Source organism: Panthera tigris, chromosome D2, assembly GCF_018350195.1.
Source record: "Panthera tigris isolate Pti1 chromosome D2, P.tigris_Pti1_mat1.1, whole genome shotgun sequence".
NCBI classification, from domain to species: Eukaryota; Metazoa; Chordata; class Mammalia; order Carnivora; family Felidae; genus Panthera; species Panthera tigris.
Genome location: NC_056670.1, coordinates 15,770,054 through 15,791,492, shown reverse-complemented (window position 1 = coordinate 15,791,492; position 21,439 = coordinate 15,770,054). Strand labels below are relative to the sequence as shown.

The 21,439-nt window shown below is 48.5% G+C and overlaps 1 protein-coding gene across 6 annotated transcripts in view; it reads right to left on the bottom strand.

Annotated features, from left to right (window-relative positions):
- Positions 1 to 21,439, bottom strand: part of SIPA1L2 (signal induced proliferation associated 1 like 2) — a 222,220-nt gene that overhangs the window by 79,557 nt on the left and 121,224 nt on the right. For all 6 annotated transcript variants that reach the window (XM_042959847.1, XM_042959849.1, XM_042959851.1 and 3 more), the window contains exons 4-6: positions 8,112 to 8,245; positions 6,250 to 6,438; positions 169 to 343 (exon numbers count right to left, since the gene is read on the bottom strand). In XM_042959847.1, the coding sequence (XP_042815781.1) occupies positions 169 to 343; positions 6,250 to 6,438; positions 8,112 to 8,245 (498 nt within the window). The remainder of the gene's footprint in view (positions 1 to 168; positions 344 to 6,249; positions 6,439 to 8,111; positions 8,246 to 21,439) is intronic.

The following is a 21,439-nucleotide window of genomic DNA, read 5'->3' as shown; positions in this document are numbered from 1 at the left end:
GTGCCTCCTTTGCTCGTCTGAGGAAATCTAAACTCTGTCCCGAAGAAGCTTGGCCAGGCTGCTGCTGGGGTCAAGAACGGGAGGGCATGTGATCGCTCACTTAGATTTATGCGGTACGCCTACCTCTGGAGGATTCGATTTGTGCACACACACAAATATGAAGCTTACTTTTATTGTCTAGCTGAGCTCGGTATTTGCTAAATCCTTTCAGCCGGACTCTCTGGCCCAGAAGATCAAGGAATTCTTCAAAAGCTGGTCCCGCCGTCTCATTGTTATACATCTCCTCCTCTGTGCTCTGGCCTGCTTTGCAGTAAAGGATCCCAATCTTGTGCTGAAAGCTCAGCTGAAATGGGGGGAGAAATGTAATTACTTGGCAAAGAGTATCAGACATGCTAACTTCTAGTAAGATTAAAACTACAGAGAGCACGCCAGGACGATTCCCAGAAGCAAATAAGCGAAAAGAGGAAGAAGCAAGGGTCACTGCACAAAATGCTACAAATACACAACCCAGAAACCCCAAAATGCAGCTGGAGAAACGGCAGGAATCCTACGAAACAGAATGTATAGAATGGCCATGTGGGATCGACCAGGTTTCCAAAATGGACAGACAAGTTCAGGCATCTACTTAAACATACAAGCATGGAAATACCTAATTTTATACCCTTCATATAATAAGAAGCATCATCTCCTATGTTAGGGGGAAAAAAAAAAAGGCCACGACTTTAAAGTTTCCCCTCTCTGGTTCCTGATGCTTCTTTTGTTGTTAGTTGAACATTCAGGAAAATATGAAAGACTGTCATGAAAACACAAACCAAATTAAGGTCTGGTAAGGAGGGAATCCCAGGGGAAACTGTGATATATGTATATAAATAGAATAATGTTTTGTTTCCATAAAAATAACTCTGGCTATACAATTACAGTTATTTCTATACTTTTGGCTATCCTGAAAAGAAAACATCTGCTAAATATACAAAAGCCGTAAAGAATTTTGATAGCGATTGAGGAGATCCTGCTGTAACGTTATCTTGCAGTCAATCTCTTATCAAGCTGGTAGCCAAAGGCTTGCTTTCTCCCAAGGCCGGGGAGAAACTGGAACCATTTTTTACAGTTTTCTTATTATATCCAAAGAGAAACTACTCCTCACTCACGCAATCAGCGCACTTGATCTTACTACCGGCAATCTGAGCCTCAAAAACGGACAGATTATCAGACATCACCGGCTTCCTAAAGGCATCAATCCATAACACCGTTCACTTTCATTATCGAGCTATAAAACAGAGCCTTTAATCAAAATTTACAGCTGACTCGCCGTAAAGTAAGGCAAAACGATACTCATTTCCCTTGAGCGGCAAAGTGACAAAAGCGGTCTCATCCACGTTACCTGATGACAACGTACAATCCAAGAAAGGTAGGAAGCCACCTGCCAGGGTGATCTAAGAGCCCGTAGGAAGTAACCTCACTGTGCATTAGGATAAATTTAGAGTTGAACAGACAGTCAACCACAACTGCACAGTGAACACAGTGATTCGTGCCCTGAGTGTGGGGATATGAGATGCTGGGCACAAGCTATTTTCCAGCCACACTATCGCGCATTTTATTGAACCAGTTCTTTAGGAGGGTCAAGTACAAAAATATTTCCCTTCATCCAGAGACTGAGGAATGTATGTTTCTGACCAACTCCCCAAATAAATGAGACACTGTATTTACTGCAAACGGACCATCGTCTAAAAAGTAGTACGAAGTGTAATAAAAATGCCTGATTTTACTTCATTCTGAACGCTAATTGTTCCTGAGTGACTCAGAAGACGTTTCAGGATCTTACGGCACGCCAGGGAAACACGGGACTAGCAAGCATCACCCTGGACATTGGTGATCTCAGCGACCATCAGGATCCACCGTAATCCTCTAACAAGGCCTCAGAATGCCTGCTTCCCGGCCTAGATATCTTGTTGGTTTGACTTCTCTTTTGCCATCAGAAGACGACTTCACCTCTCTCCAGTTATTTGGCCCTAGCCTGTAGGGGAGTCCGCCAGAAATAGAGCGGGATGGTGAGCCCTGGCGTGTGTAACCCGGCGTCCCGTGGGCCCCAATGTCCCTGCATCCAGGTACCCGCGGCTTCCCCCGCAGCCAGTAGACAGGGCCGCACGGCCGCACGCTCGGTCCTGTTGGCCTGTCCTCTGCTCTTCAACCTGCCGCTCACGTCAAAGTGCTGCCAGGCCATGTGCCAACACCACCTGGCCGCCTCGTCTTGCGCGGCCCGGCCTCCGACGCCTCCTGGCTGCTCCACAGGGGGACCACTTTCCCATCTTAACGCTCCCACTCTTTTGGGAGGAGGCCCAGAGGAGCAATGCTGCTTGGGGCCCCACAGTTTGGGCTAGTGCGGCCTCACGTCCGCTCAGCAGAGCCCTCACCCGACGGGCACAATTTCTCTCTGTGATTCCAGAGTCTCCTGGACTTGATATTCCTTGTGGACTCTCATTTGGGCAAAGGCCAAACACCCAGAGAACCGAACTCCCCTGGGCCTACCCCGCTGGCTGTGGTGCCGTCCACTTCACACCCTTCTCCCCAGCCGTCGGACAAGCCAGCCTGAGTCTAGACCCTGCCTGTGAATGGGTCTAGAATCTGCCTGTGCAGATTGCCTGTCACAGACCCTGCCTGTGAATCTGCCCACCCTCCAAGAAGCCCCTGGGCCCACGGAAATTAGGGGATGTGCTCCAAGAGATTTCAAAGCCCACAGGTGCTCACGAGGGCGACCAGAGCTCTGCTGCAGGGAAAATGTCCCGTGGGACACGCGCAGCCTGGCAGGGGCACCGAGCACGTTTACCGTGAGGAGGCCGCAAGATGGAACTACCCCTAGGGACTTCGAGCAAACAGTTGGGGCCGGCTTGCTACGGTGGCTGCCATTCCACTAAAACAGGAACAGAATGAAACGCCGTGAAGACACAGCTCTGACTTAAAGATTTTAACAAACCTCACGAAAACAGTCGAAACGCCACACGACCATCACCCCCCTTACGCTAGCAACAGACCTGCACACAGCTGGTAACGCACCCTGCAGTTAATCAGGGCACAGTTAAAGGGGGGATCCCACCCCCCAAGTACTAAAATGCTCAATTCTCGTGGAACAGGGTTTGTAGCCAAGCTTTCCAGACCTCGGGCCGCCCCCCTCCGCTCCGACCCATCCCGCCGTCCTTGCTTTAGCCATTCTGACTTGGGCAACGGCCAGTCCCACAGTCCTGGGGGAGAGCTCAGCCGGCTCTCAGGTGTCCGTGCCGTCGCAGACCAGAAATCCCCGCTTGTTGAAACCGCATACTGCCTCAGTGCGGAGAGCTGGACGTACAGACAGGCTGCTCAGACAGACAACCCAGCGCGGGAGGTCTCCTTTGGTTTCTGGGACTGGATAATGACTGACTGCTGGGTTCCCAAGGCCAGAAGTCCAGTCATCACTGACAAGAAAATTTAAATTTAAATGAAGGGGACAAACACAAAGCTTCTGAATTGTCTTGCAAATAAACTGGAGTGTGCAGGGAAGCCCTTTCCTTCCAGGGCATTCTATTGGGTCTGTTTACTCCCAGCGAGCTTGCAGCCTCGTTTATTTGGACCTGCGTGACTTAGAAGCAAGCATGGTATGCAAATCAACCCCAATATCTAGGGTGGTGAGGGGACAAGAGGAAGGGACGGCTGGCCCAAGGACAAACTAGCCATTCTGCCCCAGAAGCCATGATCTTCTAAGAGAGGGAGCCGCCACGACTTACCTGAATTTTTTTTTTTTTTTTGGTCAACCTACATAATTTTAGAAAGCCACCTGTTACATAAATTAGGATAGTCTTTTAAAACAGGAAACATGGGATTTTAGAGGTTGACAGGTGAATTTATGCAGAGAAAGGAACACAAGTTTCAGAGTCTCGCTTAATAGTTACTTACTTCCCTCGTCACTCTCCACGACTAACCTGTGTCCTGGACACAGCAGGTGTCCTTTCCGACCTTGTTGAGCCAGGGTGGGCTATAAACCCCAGGAGAGCAGAAGACGACAATATATCCTCTGAGTATTTTTTTCACGATTAAAAACCCTTAAGAACAGTACCATATAACTGGCCCGTACCATTCCTGTGCGGATTTACATTTAAGAAGGAGAATAAGAAGGGCGCTCCTCGGAATAAACTCTCAGACACTCTAACGGTTAGTGGCAACTTTTAAGGGTCCTTTAGAAACCAGAAAGTTAAAAAGGGCCGTCCAATCTCTTACAGATGAAAATAAACAGCATCTCTTCCTCACGGAATACGGAAACCAGGCACCATCAAGAGGTACGGAAAGTTTAACACCACAATGTACACCGTTAAGAAAGTATATCAAAGTCACACAAATACAACTGCCAAAGAAAAAACACATGAAATACAACCAGAGCTAAAGAATGCATTGGTTTACTTAAAAGCAGAACCCAATTTTCAAAGCATTAATTTTGACATCGCACTACAAAAAGCACCTAAACTCTGGATTAAAATTAAAAAATTGCCTGGCATAGCTTCTGGACCTATTCTGCTAAACAGGCATCCCAAATTCGTGCTTCATTTCGTGAGGAAATGGTCAACGGTAGCTGCTGCGACCGTCTCTCAGGGCCTTGAGGACTTTGGGATTCAGGCCCGCGGTTCATGGGCCATCTGTGGAATTTTCTAGAGCAGCCTGAGGGAACCACCTACCTCATTCGCCAAGACCCTGCTATACAGCAAGTACAGCGATATACTTTAAGGGGAGAACCGCATACACTGGCAACATAAAGGGACCCAGAACTACGGCATTCTCCCGTGACGTGCAACATCATAAAAAGAAACATGAAAATAAGACGTGAAAGTTACTGCGATTCTTCTCAACAAGCCTGCTTGAACGTGACAGCATCTGGACCCGCACTGATACATCCACGATCCTTCCAAGATCGTGTTTCCCTCATCGGCTTCACGGACATCTCGTACATTCCACGCACTTTCCCGGTCATGATCACGGTCAAACTATCTTGTGGACCACGCGGTTTTACAAGTCAACTGTTCTAGGCTGGAGTTTCGGTTTGGTTTAGTTGTTTTTAATATGTCAGCCTTCCTGAGACAGACAGGTCCCAGGCTTATTCATTCTCAATGTTATGGTGGTTACTTCCTCCAGCTGATCATACAGAGTGCTAATTCCTTACACAAAGTTCCTATCTCAGCACTCTCAGAATTCCAGCGATCCGAGTATGAGCCACACTGCTGTTACTGGGTCAACCAAGAAATGCCTCGCATTCTCTCCAAAACGAGCAGAAAAATTTTCCTTAGGAAATTCAAGAAATACACATCACCAGTGTCTTTCTGCTTTTTCTGCTCATTTAAAATCAGTTGCATATATTTGGGTGCCTCCTTTTCAGTCTCCCCTCCAAGTTATCTCGCATATGCCACTTAAAAGACCTCTTTCTATCTTCCACACCACCGTCTCAAGCCTGCTTGTCATTAATTCTCTCCTGGACGATGTCAACGGACCAAAATTGAACTCCAGGCCATCGTCATTCTTGATCGTCTCCAGCCTATCTCATTCCCTTCCAGCAGAATAATCTTCCTAGAATCCAGCTCTGATAGTGCCGTGTCCTACCAAAAAGCTTCCATGGCTCCCTACTGCCTCCTGAATCGAGTGCAAACTCCTTAGCCTAGCTCTAAGTTTCAGCATACTTTCTTGTTGTTGTTGTTTAAACTACAACCACCCTAGATGTGCCCCTGTTAAAGAAACAAGTCATAGTTCCTAAAGCGGCCAACTACTCACATCTCCCTCCTGGAATTCTACCCAAGTCCCAGCTGCGATGCTACCTCCCTTCAGGAGATTTGCCATCCGGTGTGTTTGTTATTCCTTCTTTTCCCAAGGCACACTCACTGCCCTCAAACCTCTCCAAGATCCACCACCGTATTTATTCTTCCCTGCAGAGGTTTTATGCTCTCGGTCTTACCATCCCCACCGGGCGAGGGGCTACGTCTTAACTTCAGTCTTCCCAAGGCACGCTGTCCACTCCTACCTGTTAGTGTGGAACGCCTCATACACAGCGGACACGAATAAATGCTAGCTCGGGGAAAGGCGCGATGTGAGTTTTTTGAAACCCCGGAAGAAACACCACCGATGTCTAATAATCATGAATCAGATGTGGTCTCGCTAGCCGGGTCAGGGCAAGTCCCAAACATTTAGAAACGCAGACACGAAGTCATACCCCGAACACACAGTCTCGCACGCTGTACACACCCCTTGTTCATCCAGCTTGAGCAGCTGCTCCGCGACCTTGGGGGAATTCGAAGCCTGTCTCAGGCACTGAATGCTCAGCTCTGGAATGACGTACTCCAGAACTTCTTTGAGAGGTAGTCCCCGCGCGGTCCCGTGCCTGGCGGTGGAGGGTATGGCGTCTTCCAAAATCGCGCCGCGCAGGGTTGTAAGCTGCAGGGGCAAAACAGAAGGCTTCAGAACGTCACGGAAGAGTTCGTGCTTACTCCTTGTTACTTCTCTGAGGCACAAGTTTTGAGCTGCCTTGCAGAGGAAGGAAAGGAGGTCTCCTTTCCGAGAGGAGCAGGGGAGACGACAGCCCCCGACTGGCGGAAGCAAAATCAGCACAGCCTCTAAACAACAAAAGTGCACGGGGCTGGGGGGCTAAGCCGGGAGGGGGTTGCAACAGATGTGGGCCCGCAGAAGGGGGGGGGGCAGGCAGAGTGCTGCTGGGGAAACTGACGTCCCCACTGCTCTCAGACGGAACAGGACGTCGACACAGAGGAGCAGCTGGAGGTCACGGGGCTGGGCCTGGTCACCGGCACCCCCTCCGGCCCCTCCCTTCTCTTTCCCTATTGCCCTACTGTTCCACACCAACGTTTCTTCCATTCCTTTCTCTTTTTCTATTTAACTTTCTACTGCTGACCGGTCCTGAAGCTGAATGGGGATATCCGGCGACAGGCCCGGGCAGGGTGATTCAGGGCTCTGAGGATTCCTCACTCTCGAATGTTACCCCATGACTCGTGAGAGGTCCTCAGGTCTCTGAGGCACACACGGGCTCGCCGTTCTGACACACGCCGCAGAGGGGAAAGCCCGGCAGCAACTCGCTCTGGCTGTACCCACCCTGACTCTGGGAAGAGAACTGTTAACATGCAAGAGAGGCGGGGTGAGGGCTGTAGCAACGACGTCTGCTGTGCGCGTCACGCTCTAGAACACCACCGCCCAGCAGAGTTTGGGGCAACGGCGAGACTGCGCTCATCTGGGCTAGCTGATGCGGGAGCCACGTTGGCTCCACGTGGCTACTGGGCACTTGTGACCAGCGGGTCTTCGCAATTCCATTCCGTTACTTTAAACGGCCGCGTGCGGCTCATGGCTACTGAACGGGACAGCACGGGTCTATAACTTCAAACCCGGCACCGTGAGAGAGGGACTCACCTCCTGTCTATGCTGCGTAGAGCCCGCCATCGCCGGAGCACCTGGCCAGAGCCACTCTGGTACACGGCCTCGTGCACACACAGGAGACTGGCAAAGGGCTCGCTCTTCTCTCTTTGATCCGGAAGGAGCCAACCAACACCCACACGTGGCATGCTTGTCACATACGCTCCCCCTCTAAGTGCAGTGGGTCACGAGGATAAAACCTCACGTGCGGGCCAGATCTCATTCCTCGTAATCAGCCTCTCTACTGATCCGGGTGTGCGCCGTGTGCCGTTCGTACAACAACCTCGCGTTTCACGCAAAGCGAGGCAAGCGAGGCACGAAGCCAGGAGGTGTGCAGGGGCGGCATGGCCACGCTCACCCCTACTGCCGACTCCTGGGTTTCCTGCATTAGATTTTGCAAGTTCTGACATGCACTGTCCAGGTCATAGGTGTCCCCTCTCAGCCCCTAAATCCCACATTCTTACCATTTTCCCTTTTCTACCACGTAAGGGGGAAGTAACATCGTGGCCGCTTAACATCTGTGACAGGCTCTCAAATTTTTATTTGGAATAAGATACTGCAGGCTCTGTCAAAGATCTTAAAGACTACCATCAGTGACATTCAAAAGGAAACTCAATACCTTGTCCAAAATAATCTAAAGCAGTAACTTCAGCCCAGGACAGTAACGACACACGCACGGCAGCTATTACCTCGCTCGTCCTGAAGGCCACCCGATAGTTGAACTGGGACCCTTCTTTCTCCTTGGCGTCTTCCACCTTCTCTCTCCGGATGCTGACTGCCACAGGGCCAAGGTTTTCATCTATCCCAAAGTAGTTCTGGTGCTCTGTAACAGGAGGCAGTGGTGGCATAAAAAGAAAGGAACAAAGAACCGCGTGGGTATCTCCGGGCTCGTCCGTCTGTCAAATCTCTGAAGAAATACCGTACGGGTCTGGGTACACGATTCCCCACCGGGGGTTTGATCAGAGTGTTTTGTTTCCAAGTCAGATGTATTCGTACGTCTCATTTTCCACTACTTCCTCCTCTCCTGCGGCTCGTCCCCAGCTCGCGAGCAGCAGGAGCCCTCCTGTCCCCTGCCACAATTCACGGTGTCACATGAAGAGTGTCACCGGAAGGAGGGCGCTGCCCTTCTTAGAAACCGTCAAAAGAGGAATCGAGCTATTTGAAGACCGTTACTGAACAGTTCCCCCCTCCTGCTGGAAAGGTCACCTTCTTTCGCATGACCATCGGCACCTGGACTAGCCAGGTAATCTTGGGGCCCAGTGTGATGGCAAAGACTACCCCTGCATTAGGATGTCACTAAAGCACCTAACCGTCTAAAGTGAAATTTTATGGCAGAAAAGACATAAAAGGTCATTGGGTTGCTGTGGTCAAACTATATCTATTATTATTTTTTTAATGATTTATTTATTTTTGAGACAGAGAGAGAGAGAGCACAAGAAGGGGAGGGCAGAGAGAGAGAGAGAGGGAGACACAGAATCCAAAGCAGGCTGCAGGCTCCAACCTATCCACACAGAGCCTGACACGGGGCTCGAACCCACGAACCATGCGATCGTGACCTGAGCCGAAGTCAGACACTTAACCGACTGAACCACCCATGCTCCCCCAAATCTACTAATTCTATAACCTAATTCTACTAATTCTATAATCTAATTCTGTTATCACCTAATCATGCCATTCCCATAAAATCACTGGCCCTGCAGGGTTCTAATCCATTGAATCTCATGGCAGGAACAGATTTCTGGGGTCCTATTGTCCATCTAGCACGGGAACCCCCAAGGACACTGCTCCTCAGAGATGGTCATGAGTCTCCACATATATTCGACAATACGTGCCGGGCACCATTTCCCAGCGGGGTCACAATCCGGAACAAATTCCCATTCATGAAGCTACTATACGAGCCTGAACTCTGCCAAGCTGGCTACTCTGTAAGCACCCCCTTCTGGAATGTCTCACTGTCTCTGGACTGCGGGGTCTTCGTCTGAAGGCAGTCCAAACACTTCACTGCAACCAAACTTTTTAAGGGTTGTCTTCTGAGAGGACCCGGACTTAACACAGCACTCAGACGTGGTCTGAACCCATACAAAATAGGGGAGTAATTACCTGACCATATATTCACGCAGCTTACCTTTTTAGCAGCCCTAGGACACCACCCATCCACGCCGAACAGGTGGTAAACGCACACCCCCAGGTGGTCTTCACGTATTTCTTAATCAACAGGGGCAAGGTCAGCTGCCCAGGGTGTATGCTTATAAAAGAGATTTTTTTCACCCCATATGCAAAACCACACTTACCCCTTTTGACTGTCACCTTCTGGGTTTTGGCCCATTCTTTCCTGACTCTTCATTTTTAGTTAAAAATAAATACAATGTAGCACATTTAGAAGCTTGAAGAAAACTGTGTATTCTAAAGCCTTTTGGTTATGCCAACGTTTTCTGCCACGTTAAATTTTTGAAGAAACAAGAAATGCTATTCAGAAAGTAGAAATCAGGGGGAAAACAGCACCTGCATCAGGCAGGGCAAACACTGCCCAAAGCCAATGAGGAGTAGGGGCATTTACTTCTTTACTTTCACAATCATTTACCTCTTTACCTCTTCCAACCAAATGAGATTAACGCTGACATTATTTCTCTTTACAGTCAGGGCTACAAGCAGCAAGTCAACTAATTTTAGGGGCTGGAGGATAAATCACTGACTTACTATAATCCTGGACTTACACCCTAGGAAACGAGTCTTTGTTTTTCGTGAGTAAATTACATGCTAATTACAGCCAGGTTAACTGTCCACACTCAGTGTGGAGCCTGACATGGGGTGGATCCCATGACCCTCAGATCATGACCTGAGCTGAAATCCAGAGTAGACGCTCAACCAACGGAGGCACCCAGGTGCCCCATTTTATTTGGGTTTTAATCAACAATTTAAAAATACTCACTGAAAACAGAGACTAACAGTTCATTGTCTACTTCAGGCTCCTGGGTATATCATCGTTGTATTCAAGCTGGCGATAGTGACTATTAGGACTATGGCATTATACTAGATCCTGTGGAAAATGCACCTGCAAACTTAGAATGAAATCAGTGTGGAATTTTCTTAGCTGCGGTTACTAACTGTCCTGACAAGATCTTGTACCTTTACCTCATTTCTCATAAGGCAGATGCATTAGGGAAAATATTTGGAAAGTGCACTAAAGCACAACCAGCCATCATCAGGCAAAATCTTCCTTCTTAGGGCCCAATTCAGTAAGTTTCTTGCAAAAATGCTCAAGTGGATTCCCTCTTAGGGATTTGACGAACGCTGCTGACAAGAATCAAATGAGCTTCAAATTATTTTAGGGGGAAGAAGACCGACCAAGTGAGCAAAACCCCTTCTCGTGGCGAAACGGAGAGCCCAGATTAGGGGAACCGAATCATGAATTCTAATTCCTGACAACCCGAACTCGGCCGTGGGTTCTGCTCTCACACACAGCAGGTGCTGCCCGGCCCAACGGGCTAGTGCAGCCAGGCATGGGGGCAGGGGTGGCCAGAGGGGGACACGCGGGGATTTTCTGGGGCGAGGGAGCTACCCTGCACCTTGATGGTGCTAGTGGTTACTGGCCGCATCCATCTGTCAAAACTCTTGGAAATCTACACTTAAAAAGGGGTGAAGTACTATAGGTCAAGTATACCTTTGATTTTTTTTGTTTGTTTTAAAAAAAATTTTTTTAACATTTATTCATTTTTTGAGAGACAGAGAGAGACAGTGCGAGCATAGGAGAGGGAGACACAGAATCTGAAGCGGGCTCCAGGCTCCGAGCTGTCAGCACAGAGCCTGACACGGGGCGCGAACTCACAGACCGTGAGATCATGACCTGAGCTGAAGTGAGACGCTTAACCGACTGGGCCACCCGGGTGCCCCTACCTGGGTGAGAGGAAGAGCCAGTGGGCCTGGTAGGTGGACGGGCCTCTGGCACAGATGGGAGTCGTGAGGACGCCCCCAGTCCCGTGGACCACCCCCCCCCCCCCACGGCCCCTCAGGGAGGAGAAGTCCTGCCCCTCCCCTCAGTATTGGCTCTCTCCTGCCATGTTCCAACTGCTGCTCAGGGCTCTACCCGCCTCTACCGTCCCACCGCTGGGGCTTTGTCTCCACAGGCCTGTCTGCCTTGCTGGGCACGGAGGGCTTCCGGGAGTGTCCTTCCCAAGTGAGCCACCCCCCGCCCCCCGGGGGCTCTCCTTCTGGGTCTCCTTTGTGGCTGCCCCTCTGGCTTCTCCTCGTCACCTGGATGTGTCCCAAGGCTCCACCTTTGGCCCATGGCTGTGTGTTCTGACTCTCTCTCTGTCTTTACATGTATCTGTCTGAACGTCCGTCTGTCCTTCCACACCCCCCACCCATTTTCTCCTGTAAGTTCCTCAGTGACATCACCCCAAACTCTCCACAGATTCCTCTCCCATAACTCCCCCAACTCGGACCATTTCCCCCCTCGGCCTGGCACTCCTGTCGCTTTTCTGCACTTGACATTCTCAGTCATCATTTCAGACTCAACCCCACACATCGATTCCACTGGAAATATTTGCCTCACCTCCAGATGAGGCTAAGTCCTTCAACTTTTAAATCCTCAAGGCCTGATAGGAACTATGCCTGATCGGTGTTAAGTATTTAAAGACTTGGCCTTGAATGAAGGAACTGACGTAGGCTCCCTCATTCAGAAGTTATGGTCGTACTGAGCCTCAACCAGGACTATCAAAACAGAAACAAGGAGGCAGCTCATTTCATGTTGGCCAGTGCAAAAGACAGCGTGAAAGGTCTAGGCATCCAGAAATGCCGCAGGAACTGCCCCCGTGAGAGGGGCGATATGGTTTCTTGAAATATTTACAAGACTGAGAAGGGATACACCTGAGAATGTCTGCTTCCTAGCGCTGCTCAAACTGTCACAAGCTTGGAGGCTCAAAACAACACTCAATTATTGCCTCACCGCCCTGGAGGTCAGAGGCCCAAAGTCAGTTTCAACGGGCCGCAGTCAAGGCTGTGACAGGGCAACGTTCCCTAGGAAGGTTCTAGGGAAGCATCTGTTTCCCGGCCTCTTCCAGCTTTGAGAGCTGTATTCCTTGAATTCCTTCTTCTGTCTTCGAATCCAGCCCTAGATGTTGCGTCAGGGGCCACAATGTATGCTTCTCCCCAGACCTCCCTCTGCCTGCCTCTTACGTGGACACTCGGGATGGCATTCAGGGTCCAGCCAGAGAATCCGGCGTGGGCTCCTGGTCTCAGATCCTTAACTTACTCACATCTGGAAAGCTGCTTCTGCCATATAAGGTAACACACACAGGGGCTGAGGATTAGGACCTGGGTATCTTCGGGGGCCAGTATTCAGTGCACCGCACGCAATTCGTTTCAATCCATTCACTGAAACACCCAGCATGGTCTATGCCTCAGCCATGCGCCAGACCTGATAAACACAAGGACACAACATCGAGCAGGACACAGTATAGTGCCTGCTTCAAAATGTTCTAGTCCTGTGGGGCTAACACTACCGGAAACCAATGAGAATTACGCATTCCAGGTTCTGTAATATGAACAAGCATATTTAATACCATGGAGGTACCACTAATATCCTCTACAGAATCAACAATCCAGAAGAAAAAGCCACATACGCAGTCGAGGCAACTGTCACAAGGCCTATCTACTCTATTTTAACATAAGTATATGCAGAAAAATTTAAAAAGCCACTCTCCTTGGCCTGAAAAATAGCAGGGCTCTGCTCAATCTTTCCTCACTCTTAATTCTGTTCCCACAAAAAAAATTCTTTGAATTTTGACATACTGACTATTCTAACTCACAACCACAACGTGTCCCCTCCACCTACTTAGGGTTTTCCTTCATTTTGGCTATGTTTTGTGGCTCTCCGTCATTCATTCATACCTTTCTTTAGATTTCGTCCTAGGTTGTTAATTTTTTAGGATAATGTAAATAGTATCTTTCAAAATTTTTCTTTTTTTTTTCATGTTTATTTTTGGGAGAGAGAAAGAAAGAGAGAGAGAGAGAGAGAGAGAGAGACAGAGGGGAAGGGCAGAGAGAAAGGGAGACACAGAATCCGAAGCAGGCTCCAGGTTCTGAGCCGTCAGCACACAGCCCGACGCGGGGCTCGAACCCACGGACCGGGAGATCGTGACCTGAGCTGAAGTCGGACGCTCAACCGACTGAGCCACCCAGGCGCCCCTCAGAAATTTTCCATTTCTATTTGTATGTTTTTGGTATAAAGAGAATTTAGATTGGAGACTTGATGATTTCTTCCTTTTAGTTTGACCAGTTTTTGCTTTTTCTACATACTCTGAAGCCATGTTTTTAGGCACTTAGAACCAACCCTTTTATCATTTTGAAATCCCCCATCTACGGTGATCCATCTTGCTTTAAAGTCCACTTCATATCCTCACACTGATCGAGCGGGGACTCAACTGTTCTAACGGGGGAACCGCAGCCATCAGTCGAGGTAGGTCTTATTTTAAGCCGATTCGCGGCTCCAGGGAAACTTCTTCTCCCCCCGTCTGCAGGTACTTAGCCCAAATAAGGGGACAGGGCTGGGCATCTCACCGTGTGGACTTCCACTCAATCCCCCATCTCCAGTTAAGTGCCCTCGTCCTGCCTTTAGCTCAGCTGTTGTTCAACTTCTCCAGACTAAATCTACGGTTTTCTGCCTGGGTGGGGACGAGTGGTTAACGGACTATAAGGGACAGGAGAGAAAATCCGGCCTTTTACACATATTTATAACTGGTCCCCTTCCCTTGCCCCGCCCCCAGCTCTTCTTCAGAGGTACCTGGCTCTGCGGTGTGGACGGGCTGGCTTCTGATGGCCTGTCGCTGCCACACGCACCCTTCCAATCTGCAAAGCTGGCGTGCCTCTTCTGTCTGCTTTGGCAGATCTTGCCCCGTGAAGCTTCTCCCTAGTTCTCTTTTCCTTCGTGGCTTTATGCCCTTTTGTTATTCCTTCACTATCATTTTCGGTGGGGTTTCGGGAGAGGGAGAGATAACATCTGCCTCCAGTTTGCCACAATGAACTCGCAGGCCCAAACGCGTGTATTCTTAAATATGTGTAATTCTAATAAGCCTGATTAATGGTTTCTGAACCCGGGCTATGCTAACTTATCATCTGCTTAACCTCGGGTTAGTTACGTAACCCTTCTTAGCCTCCGTGCCAGCTCCCTGCCCCTCCACCATCCAATTATACATAACACACCTATCCTTAATCTGAGAGAGGTATTATAATGGAAGAGATGCATGATACTGGCAAAAAAATAAATCAATCAAAAACAAAAAAGGAGTGAACATACAATAAACAGCATTGTGGGGCATTTTGATTTTGAGCCCCAATAGTCCTGCAAAGCACGAGGGTCAGCCTTGAAGGGGATTCACACTTTTAATCTCAAAATGCCCATCTGTAATCACCTAGAGAGCTACATCCCATTCGCTGCAGTCTTTTTATGAACGCAGCGGCATGTATTTTGCTGAATGAGTTCCATCAGGAACTAGAAGTTGTTTTTCTTTTAACTGGAGGAATCCGAAATTTGTGTATCCTCTTTTTCACCAAAGATGACAGGCAAATTTGAGAGAGAACATTTTTTTCTTTCACATCTGCCTCCCCACACTTGTTTCCAATGTTTGTCTCTCCATTTTACAAGACACGCTTTCTGAATGCAAGCGGACAGGGGACGTTCCTGCCACTTACAATCATGACAACTTTGGACATGCCAGCTCTGAGACCTCCTGGTTCTTTTCTTTTCTTTTTCATTTCCTAAGTTTATTTATTTTATTTAGTGAGAGAGAGCGTGTCGGGGGGGGGGGGGGATGCAGACAGAGAGGGAGAGACAGAGAACCCCAAGCAGGCTCTGCACTGTCAGTACAGAGCCCGGTGTAGGGGCTCAAACTCACGAACTGTGGGATCGTGACCTGAGCCGAAATCAAGAGTCGGACGCTCGACCTTCTGAGCCAGCTACCTGGCCCCCTCCTAGCCATTTTCTAAGGCTAGGCTCCATACTCTCAGTTTCACCAGGGAATAGAGCAGGTGACCTGGGTGTGTTTCCAAAGAAATCATAACTCGATTCTTGGAACGGCTTAACTCGCTGTTTCAGCTTCTGTGAACCATAAAGAACTGGGAAGGTGCCCCCTCTGAAGTGTCCAGGAAGGACCCAGTTAAGCCTTCCTTAACTTAACTTGGTCCTTAAGGACCAAGGGGACACCCTGGGTCCCCTTCAGGACACCTCAGCTCGTCCACCTGCATCACGTGAGCCTTCCCATCTGTGGGCAAAGGACAGCGAGCAAGCCCCCCATCCCCAACCAGAGCTCGTCCTTATCCCAAGCACACAATTTCCAGAAAATCACTTTCAGGGTGTGTGGGATAAAACCCTCCCTTTGCAGAAAGGAAGCTAATGAAAATCCACGTATCATGCAAATACAACAGAGCAGATCAAAAAAAAAAAAAATCGGTTAACAAGATTGCAGCGCAGGAAAGGAGATTCGGCAGGCACATCTCCGTGGTGCGCCTTGGCTTGTCAGGAAAGAAAAATCTAACTCAGGAGAAGTAAAAAGCAAAAGGGGAGGGAGTCACCTGTGACCTTAGCCCAGAGGCGGTTTCCAGGTCCTGCAGTGTCTTGGAAAGGAGATTTATCGGGTTCACGGCTAAGGAGCTGAGCAGGTGAGGATCCCCAAGTCTGCGGGGCCTCCCGCGGCCGGGTGTGCAGAAGCTTCACCCACAGCTCGGCCTCACGTGATTTGTCAGGTGTTAGTACCTCACGGCCCACGGCACCATTAACAAGTCCCCCAAAGCCACAGGAGGCCCTGGATCCGGGCCCTGCGGCCCTCCCTTTACTGGGTTCAAGGGCACAGCAGCAGCTTTCCTGCTATTTTTCCATAAAACACAGTTTAACGTTTGTTCTTTCGGTGGCAAGCTGGTCACTTAATTGCTGGCTCACGGCCCATCTGGGCCACATCCACGGCTGCAGGTGGCTGCTCGCTGAGTTCCCACCTACCACGTCTCTCCTTCCCCACCTTTCCCTCCAAACAACTGCGTGTCTGCATTTTAGATCAGCCCCCCTGTTCGGAGCCCTCTTAAGACTTACAAAGGAGAAAGTCAGCAAGAGACAACGGATTAGTCAATGAATGAAGCAATGAAGGAGTTAAGAACCCTGGGGCCTGCTTTTGCAGATGGTAACGTTAAGAGTCATCAGATAACTTTAAGAAATCTCAAGCTCCCTGCTCATGTTTCATGGATTCAATTACTGAATTTACCATGATGGCGAAAAGGATGCATTTTTGCCCTGTGAAGGCTCCTTTGATCAAAATTTAACCAAAGGATTAGCCAAGCTTGAAAACCTGAGGCATTACAGCGAAAAGAACACTTAACATACCTTACATAAATGAAGTCACTTCCTCCTCCCTGCCTACGAGGAGGTAACCCCGTTTTACAGATAATATCACAGAAGCTGATGCGTTAAGTGACTTGCTCGAGGTCACAGCCTGGTGTGACAGAGGGGATGCGCACCCAGGCGGGGCTGGTTTTAGGACTCTCTCGCGTACAGCAACTCAGGGGTGCTGAGAGTCACGGAAGGTCTGAATTCTGAAAATCAGCTAATGCCTGGTAAAATGAACACAACTTACAGATGAGCCAACCCATCTGTTCTGAACAGAAGGACAGTATCTTGGGAGACACCGCTTTAAGAAAACCTTGAATAAAAAGGGAAAGACTGGAGAAAAAAGGCGACTGGCAGAGAGGCTTCCTTTGACGACGCACCGTTTTCAGGGGTATTTGCTACAAGAATGGGAAGGAGAGCAAGCAAGAATTCGCTGCATAAAAGCTGAGAGGTGGGGGCCGTTTCCAAGGCGGGGTAGCTGTCCAGCTTTGCATGGTCCTTCTTGAGTGGGACCAAGAGTGGCATAAATCCTGGATGGGAACAAACACAAGGCAGGGAGGATTTGCTAAGTTTCTGGGGGCTCTGAGACCTTACGTTCCAAAGACTCTGACGGCCAGCATACGGTACCAGCAAAGGGCACAGTGCAAGGAGCTCTAGCCAGTTAACTGCACGTCGGTCACGCCGTTCACGGATCCTACAGCATCGACCCTCCACTTCTCGGGAAATAACAGAACATTAGTTCCTCTTCCGCAATAGCTGACTGCAAAGCCTCTGAGGCCAAAGGGTCAACAGGCTGACATGTGCACATAGTCCTCCCCAAGTTCCTCCAACGCGGCAACAGGTGGCAGCTGTGACCTCCCCGCTGCGGCGGACGTGAGAAAGCCCGGGAGGTTCCCATCGCCAGCCACACGGAACTGGTACCACGAGAAGCCACGAGGCCTCGCCTCCCGTGTATCTGGGCAGCTCCTCCCCGCTGAGAGCCGGCCGGGCCTCAATGGGAGCTCTGTCTGCGGAGGCCACGCCGGCCAGGCGGAGAGGTGAGGAGCGGAGTCGATTATGTCCGCTCAGGGAGGAATGCGGGTCTCAGAATAGTCCAATTGTTACGTGGTCCTCAGTTCACCCGTATGAATTTAATAGTGTCCAACTCCCTATTAATTTTCTTCAGTCACTGTATAAAACCAGAGGGGGGGAAAAAGAAAGGAGCCACCAGGCATGAAATTCAGAGCAAATGCAGCCATGCATGGCTCAGCAATGGGGTTCATTTGACATGTAAGGTATACTCCCGCCCACAACTGTCACTGTCACATTAGTGAAACTTAAGTGAATACGTTTGGAAGAGGGTGGCAGACTTCACCAGACACCTTTCCCCAGCTCCCCCCCGCCCCCCGCCATATGGTTCTATGTTTTCCCTCCTCGTCTTTTATTAACCATTACAATAAAGTTCTGCCCTTTAAATGCTGTCCCAGTGGTGTGGACAATAGTTTCTTTCTAGACAGAAAGTTTTGCAAGTTTATGTAAGAGCGACTTGGACAAGGAGGACGCATGCCTTGTGACAGGTACCATTTTAAGCCCTTTACAGGAGATACATTTTTAAGTTTACTTATTTATTTTGCGAGAGGAGGGAGAGCAGGGGAGGGGCAGAGAGAGAGACAGAGACAGAGAATCCCAAGCAGGCTCTCCACAGTCGGCACAGAGCCCAATGTGGGGCTTGAACTCCCGAAACCATGGGAACATGAAATCAAGAGTCAGACGCTTAACCGACTGAGCCACCCAGGCGCCCCAGGAGATATTTTTATTGTGATCCCATTTTATAGATGACTAACTGAGGCACAAAGGAGTTGAAGGACTTGCCTAAAACCGAGTTGGGATGTAAACCCAGGAATCTGGCTTCAGAAAATTCTGGACTCTTCACCATTCATAGTTAGAATGGATGGGCCCTTCTTCCTACAGGCAGGAAGGCAAATTCTCCAGCCACCAAATGATAAGTTGGTATCCAGACAGGCAAGAGAGGGCTACTCCACACATTCTAGAAGAATCTGTTCTTTTTATTTGTTCATTTAGCACATGTATGCACAAATATTATTCTTCAGCAAAAATACTAATGACAAAAATTACCGCTGGAGAAAAAGGTGAGTTTACCTAGAGCTGGTCAGGAGTCGTTAATAAAAACAGTGAGCTTTTCTTAGAGAAGAGAGGTCCTAGAAAGAATTCTCGAAGGTGCTGCAGATCCACAGAGGAATTCATCCCCCGGTGGTGCCAATGGCACAGCCCGGGGCAGCGCAAAGACACAGGAAGGGGCCTTCAAAACTTAAAGGCTGGCATCTTGGGCAGATATGGACCTTGGAAAGGCCAGTCTTGCACTTTATATCATCATGATGATGAGATTTTTGCTGGAGACCCAATCCACCCAGAGGCAGCTAAAAACTCTTCTCTGGAAAGTTCCAATCTTTTCAAAAAGAAGTCCAATCTGCTCACACTCCAGAAGTCTTGTGAAGCTAAGATGGGAAGGAGAAATCAAAGAAGTTCTCTCTGGCATCTTCCTTTTATAAGAAACAGAGAAGAAACGAAATCACAGGCAAATGACGGAACCATAAACGCCAGGTCTCCTTAAAGCACCAGACAGAAGGGAGACAAGTGGTCAAACTAAGATTAGCTTTTCAATCTATGCAACAAAACCTGCCCTGTAAAACCATTTCAGCTCCTTACAGAGGATTTCTAAAAGATACATATTTCTTTCCTTGGACTTGTTACAGAAAATCCCAAGGGGCAAGAAAAAAGAGTTGGGCATAAAGCTTTTTCTTCAGACAGTTAATTCAGCAGAAATTTGGGAGCCTGAGAAGCTAGGGTTTCCCGAAGGGCACCTCACAACCACCTCGCCTCAATGTGCACATTTCAGGGGAAATTCAAAGGGAATGTCTGTGCATTTCAATAAAGACAGAAGAAAATGTAAATTCCCCTGCTCTTCTAGGTAAGTTTGAGAAACACACTCCTGGCATTCCGCAGAATGCATATAGAAAGGGCTGTGGGAAAGTGACATTTTGTCAATTTCACTCTATTTGAAACACACAGTGGAGTCAGCTGCTCACAGGAATCCTAAATAGCTCAATAAAAGTAACAGGAACCTACAGGTTTCTGATACTTTTAAGAACTGCCTATAAGCTCTTTTTGTTGTTATTTTAAAGATTCTCCTGTTAAATATATCATGAGAATTTAAGACTTGCCTTTTCAAAAAATTTTAAAGCAAACCATTTGGAAGCTGGTTGTGATTTGTGGAAAAGCTGCAGATAGATAGTAGAGTTCTCTCACACCCCCTGCCCAGTCTCTCAGGTGGTAACATCTTACATTTCTTTGGTATGTTCCTTCCGTTAAAGCTTGGATATTGATACTCATATTGATCAGGCCCATTTTTATTTGGATTTCCGTAGTTTTTACCTAATGTCCTTTTTTGTTTCTAGGATCCCATCCGGGACACCCCATTATAGTTATCTGTCATGTCTCTTACAGGCTGCTGTAGACCGTGACAGTTTCTAAGACTCCTAGTTTCAGATGCCCTTGGCAGTTCTGAGGAGCAGCGGTTAGGGATTTTGCAGAGAGTCTCTTGGCTAGGATCTGATGTTTCCTCATCAGACTGAGGTTACCGGTTTGTAGGGAGACCCCAGAAATGCCATTCCCGTCATGTCAAGGGTATACGCTAACCGCATGACCTATCAATGTCGATGCTGACCTTGGTGACCTGGCTCGGGTGGTGCTTTCCAGACTTCTCCACCGCAGCTGCCCCCCCCTTCCGTGCCCTATCCCTTGGAAGTGAGTCAGTCCACGTTCAAGTGGGGGAGGGGGAGGCTAGGATTCAAATTTTTATAATTTTTCAAACTTTATGATATTAAAACGTACTTTATAAAAATTGACTCTTGTAAGTAAAGATCTGCTTGCTAAAATGAACACTACTCTGACAGGAGTCGTTTTGTAGGTATATACTGCATCTAAAACAGTAAGAAATAGATGTCCCATTATCATTGTGCCTCTATCAAGCTGGTGGGTTTTTCTCTGAAATAAAGCAAATCCAGTCATTAACTCTTCTGCCCGGATCACGGGTGGCAAATACCTGGCATCCCCCCCATGCAGATAGTGATAATTGATAATGGCTCATAAAATGCTGATACAGCTCTACACATAATAACACAGAAGGAAGATCATCCGGAGCAAGTTCCACAGACACAGCAATAGAAGGTTCCATTTACATAAACGTATTTGCATCAGAAAAAGCCTACAAGGATAAAGAGGAAACTGTTCATGGTGATTGTCTCTTAGGGACTGACTGGGCTGATTTTACTCCTTTTTCTTTGGCTTCTTGACTATATTTTCCTGTAATGATCGTGTAACGCTGATGTGCCGTGGAAGAATTCTAGGCCAGATTCTTGGCAATCTCAGTATTTTCCCCCAAAGTAAGAGGACATGTTTCTGTACCCGCGTAAAACAATGTCCCGATGGCTCCAACACTTGGCTGCTTTCCACTCCAAAGTCTCCAAAGAGACCCAGCTTTATCTCTCTGGTTTGAGCTTTCTTTACCTAACAATGATGCAGGCTGCCTTCTAGAGCTATTCTTGACTAGAGAAGACAAGTGTGGTCTGAACTACGGAGGAGAACAGT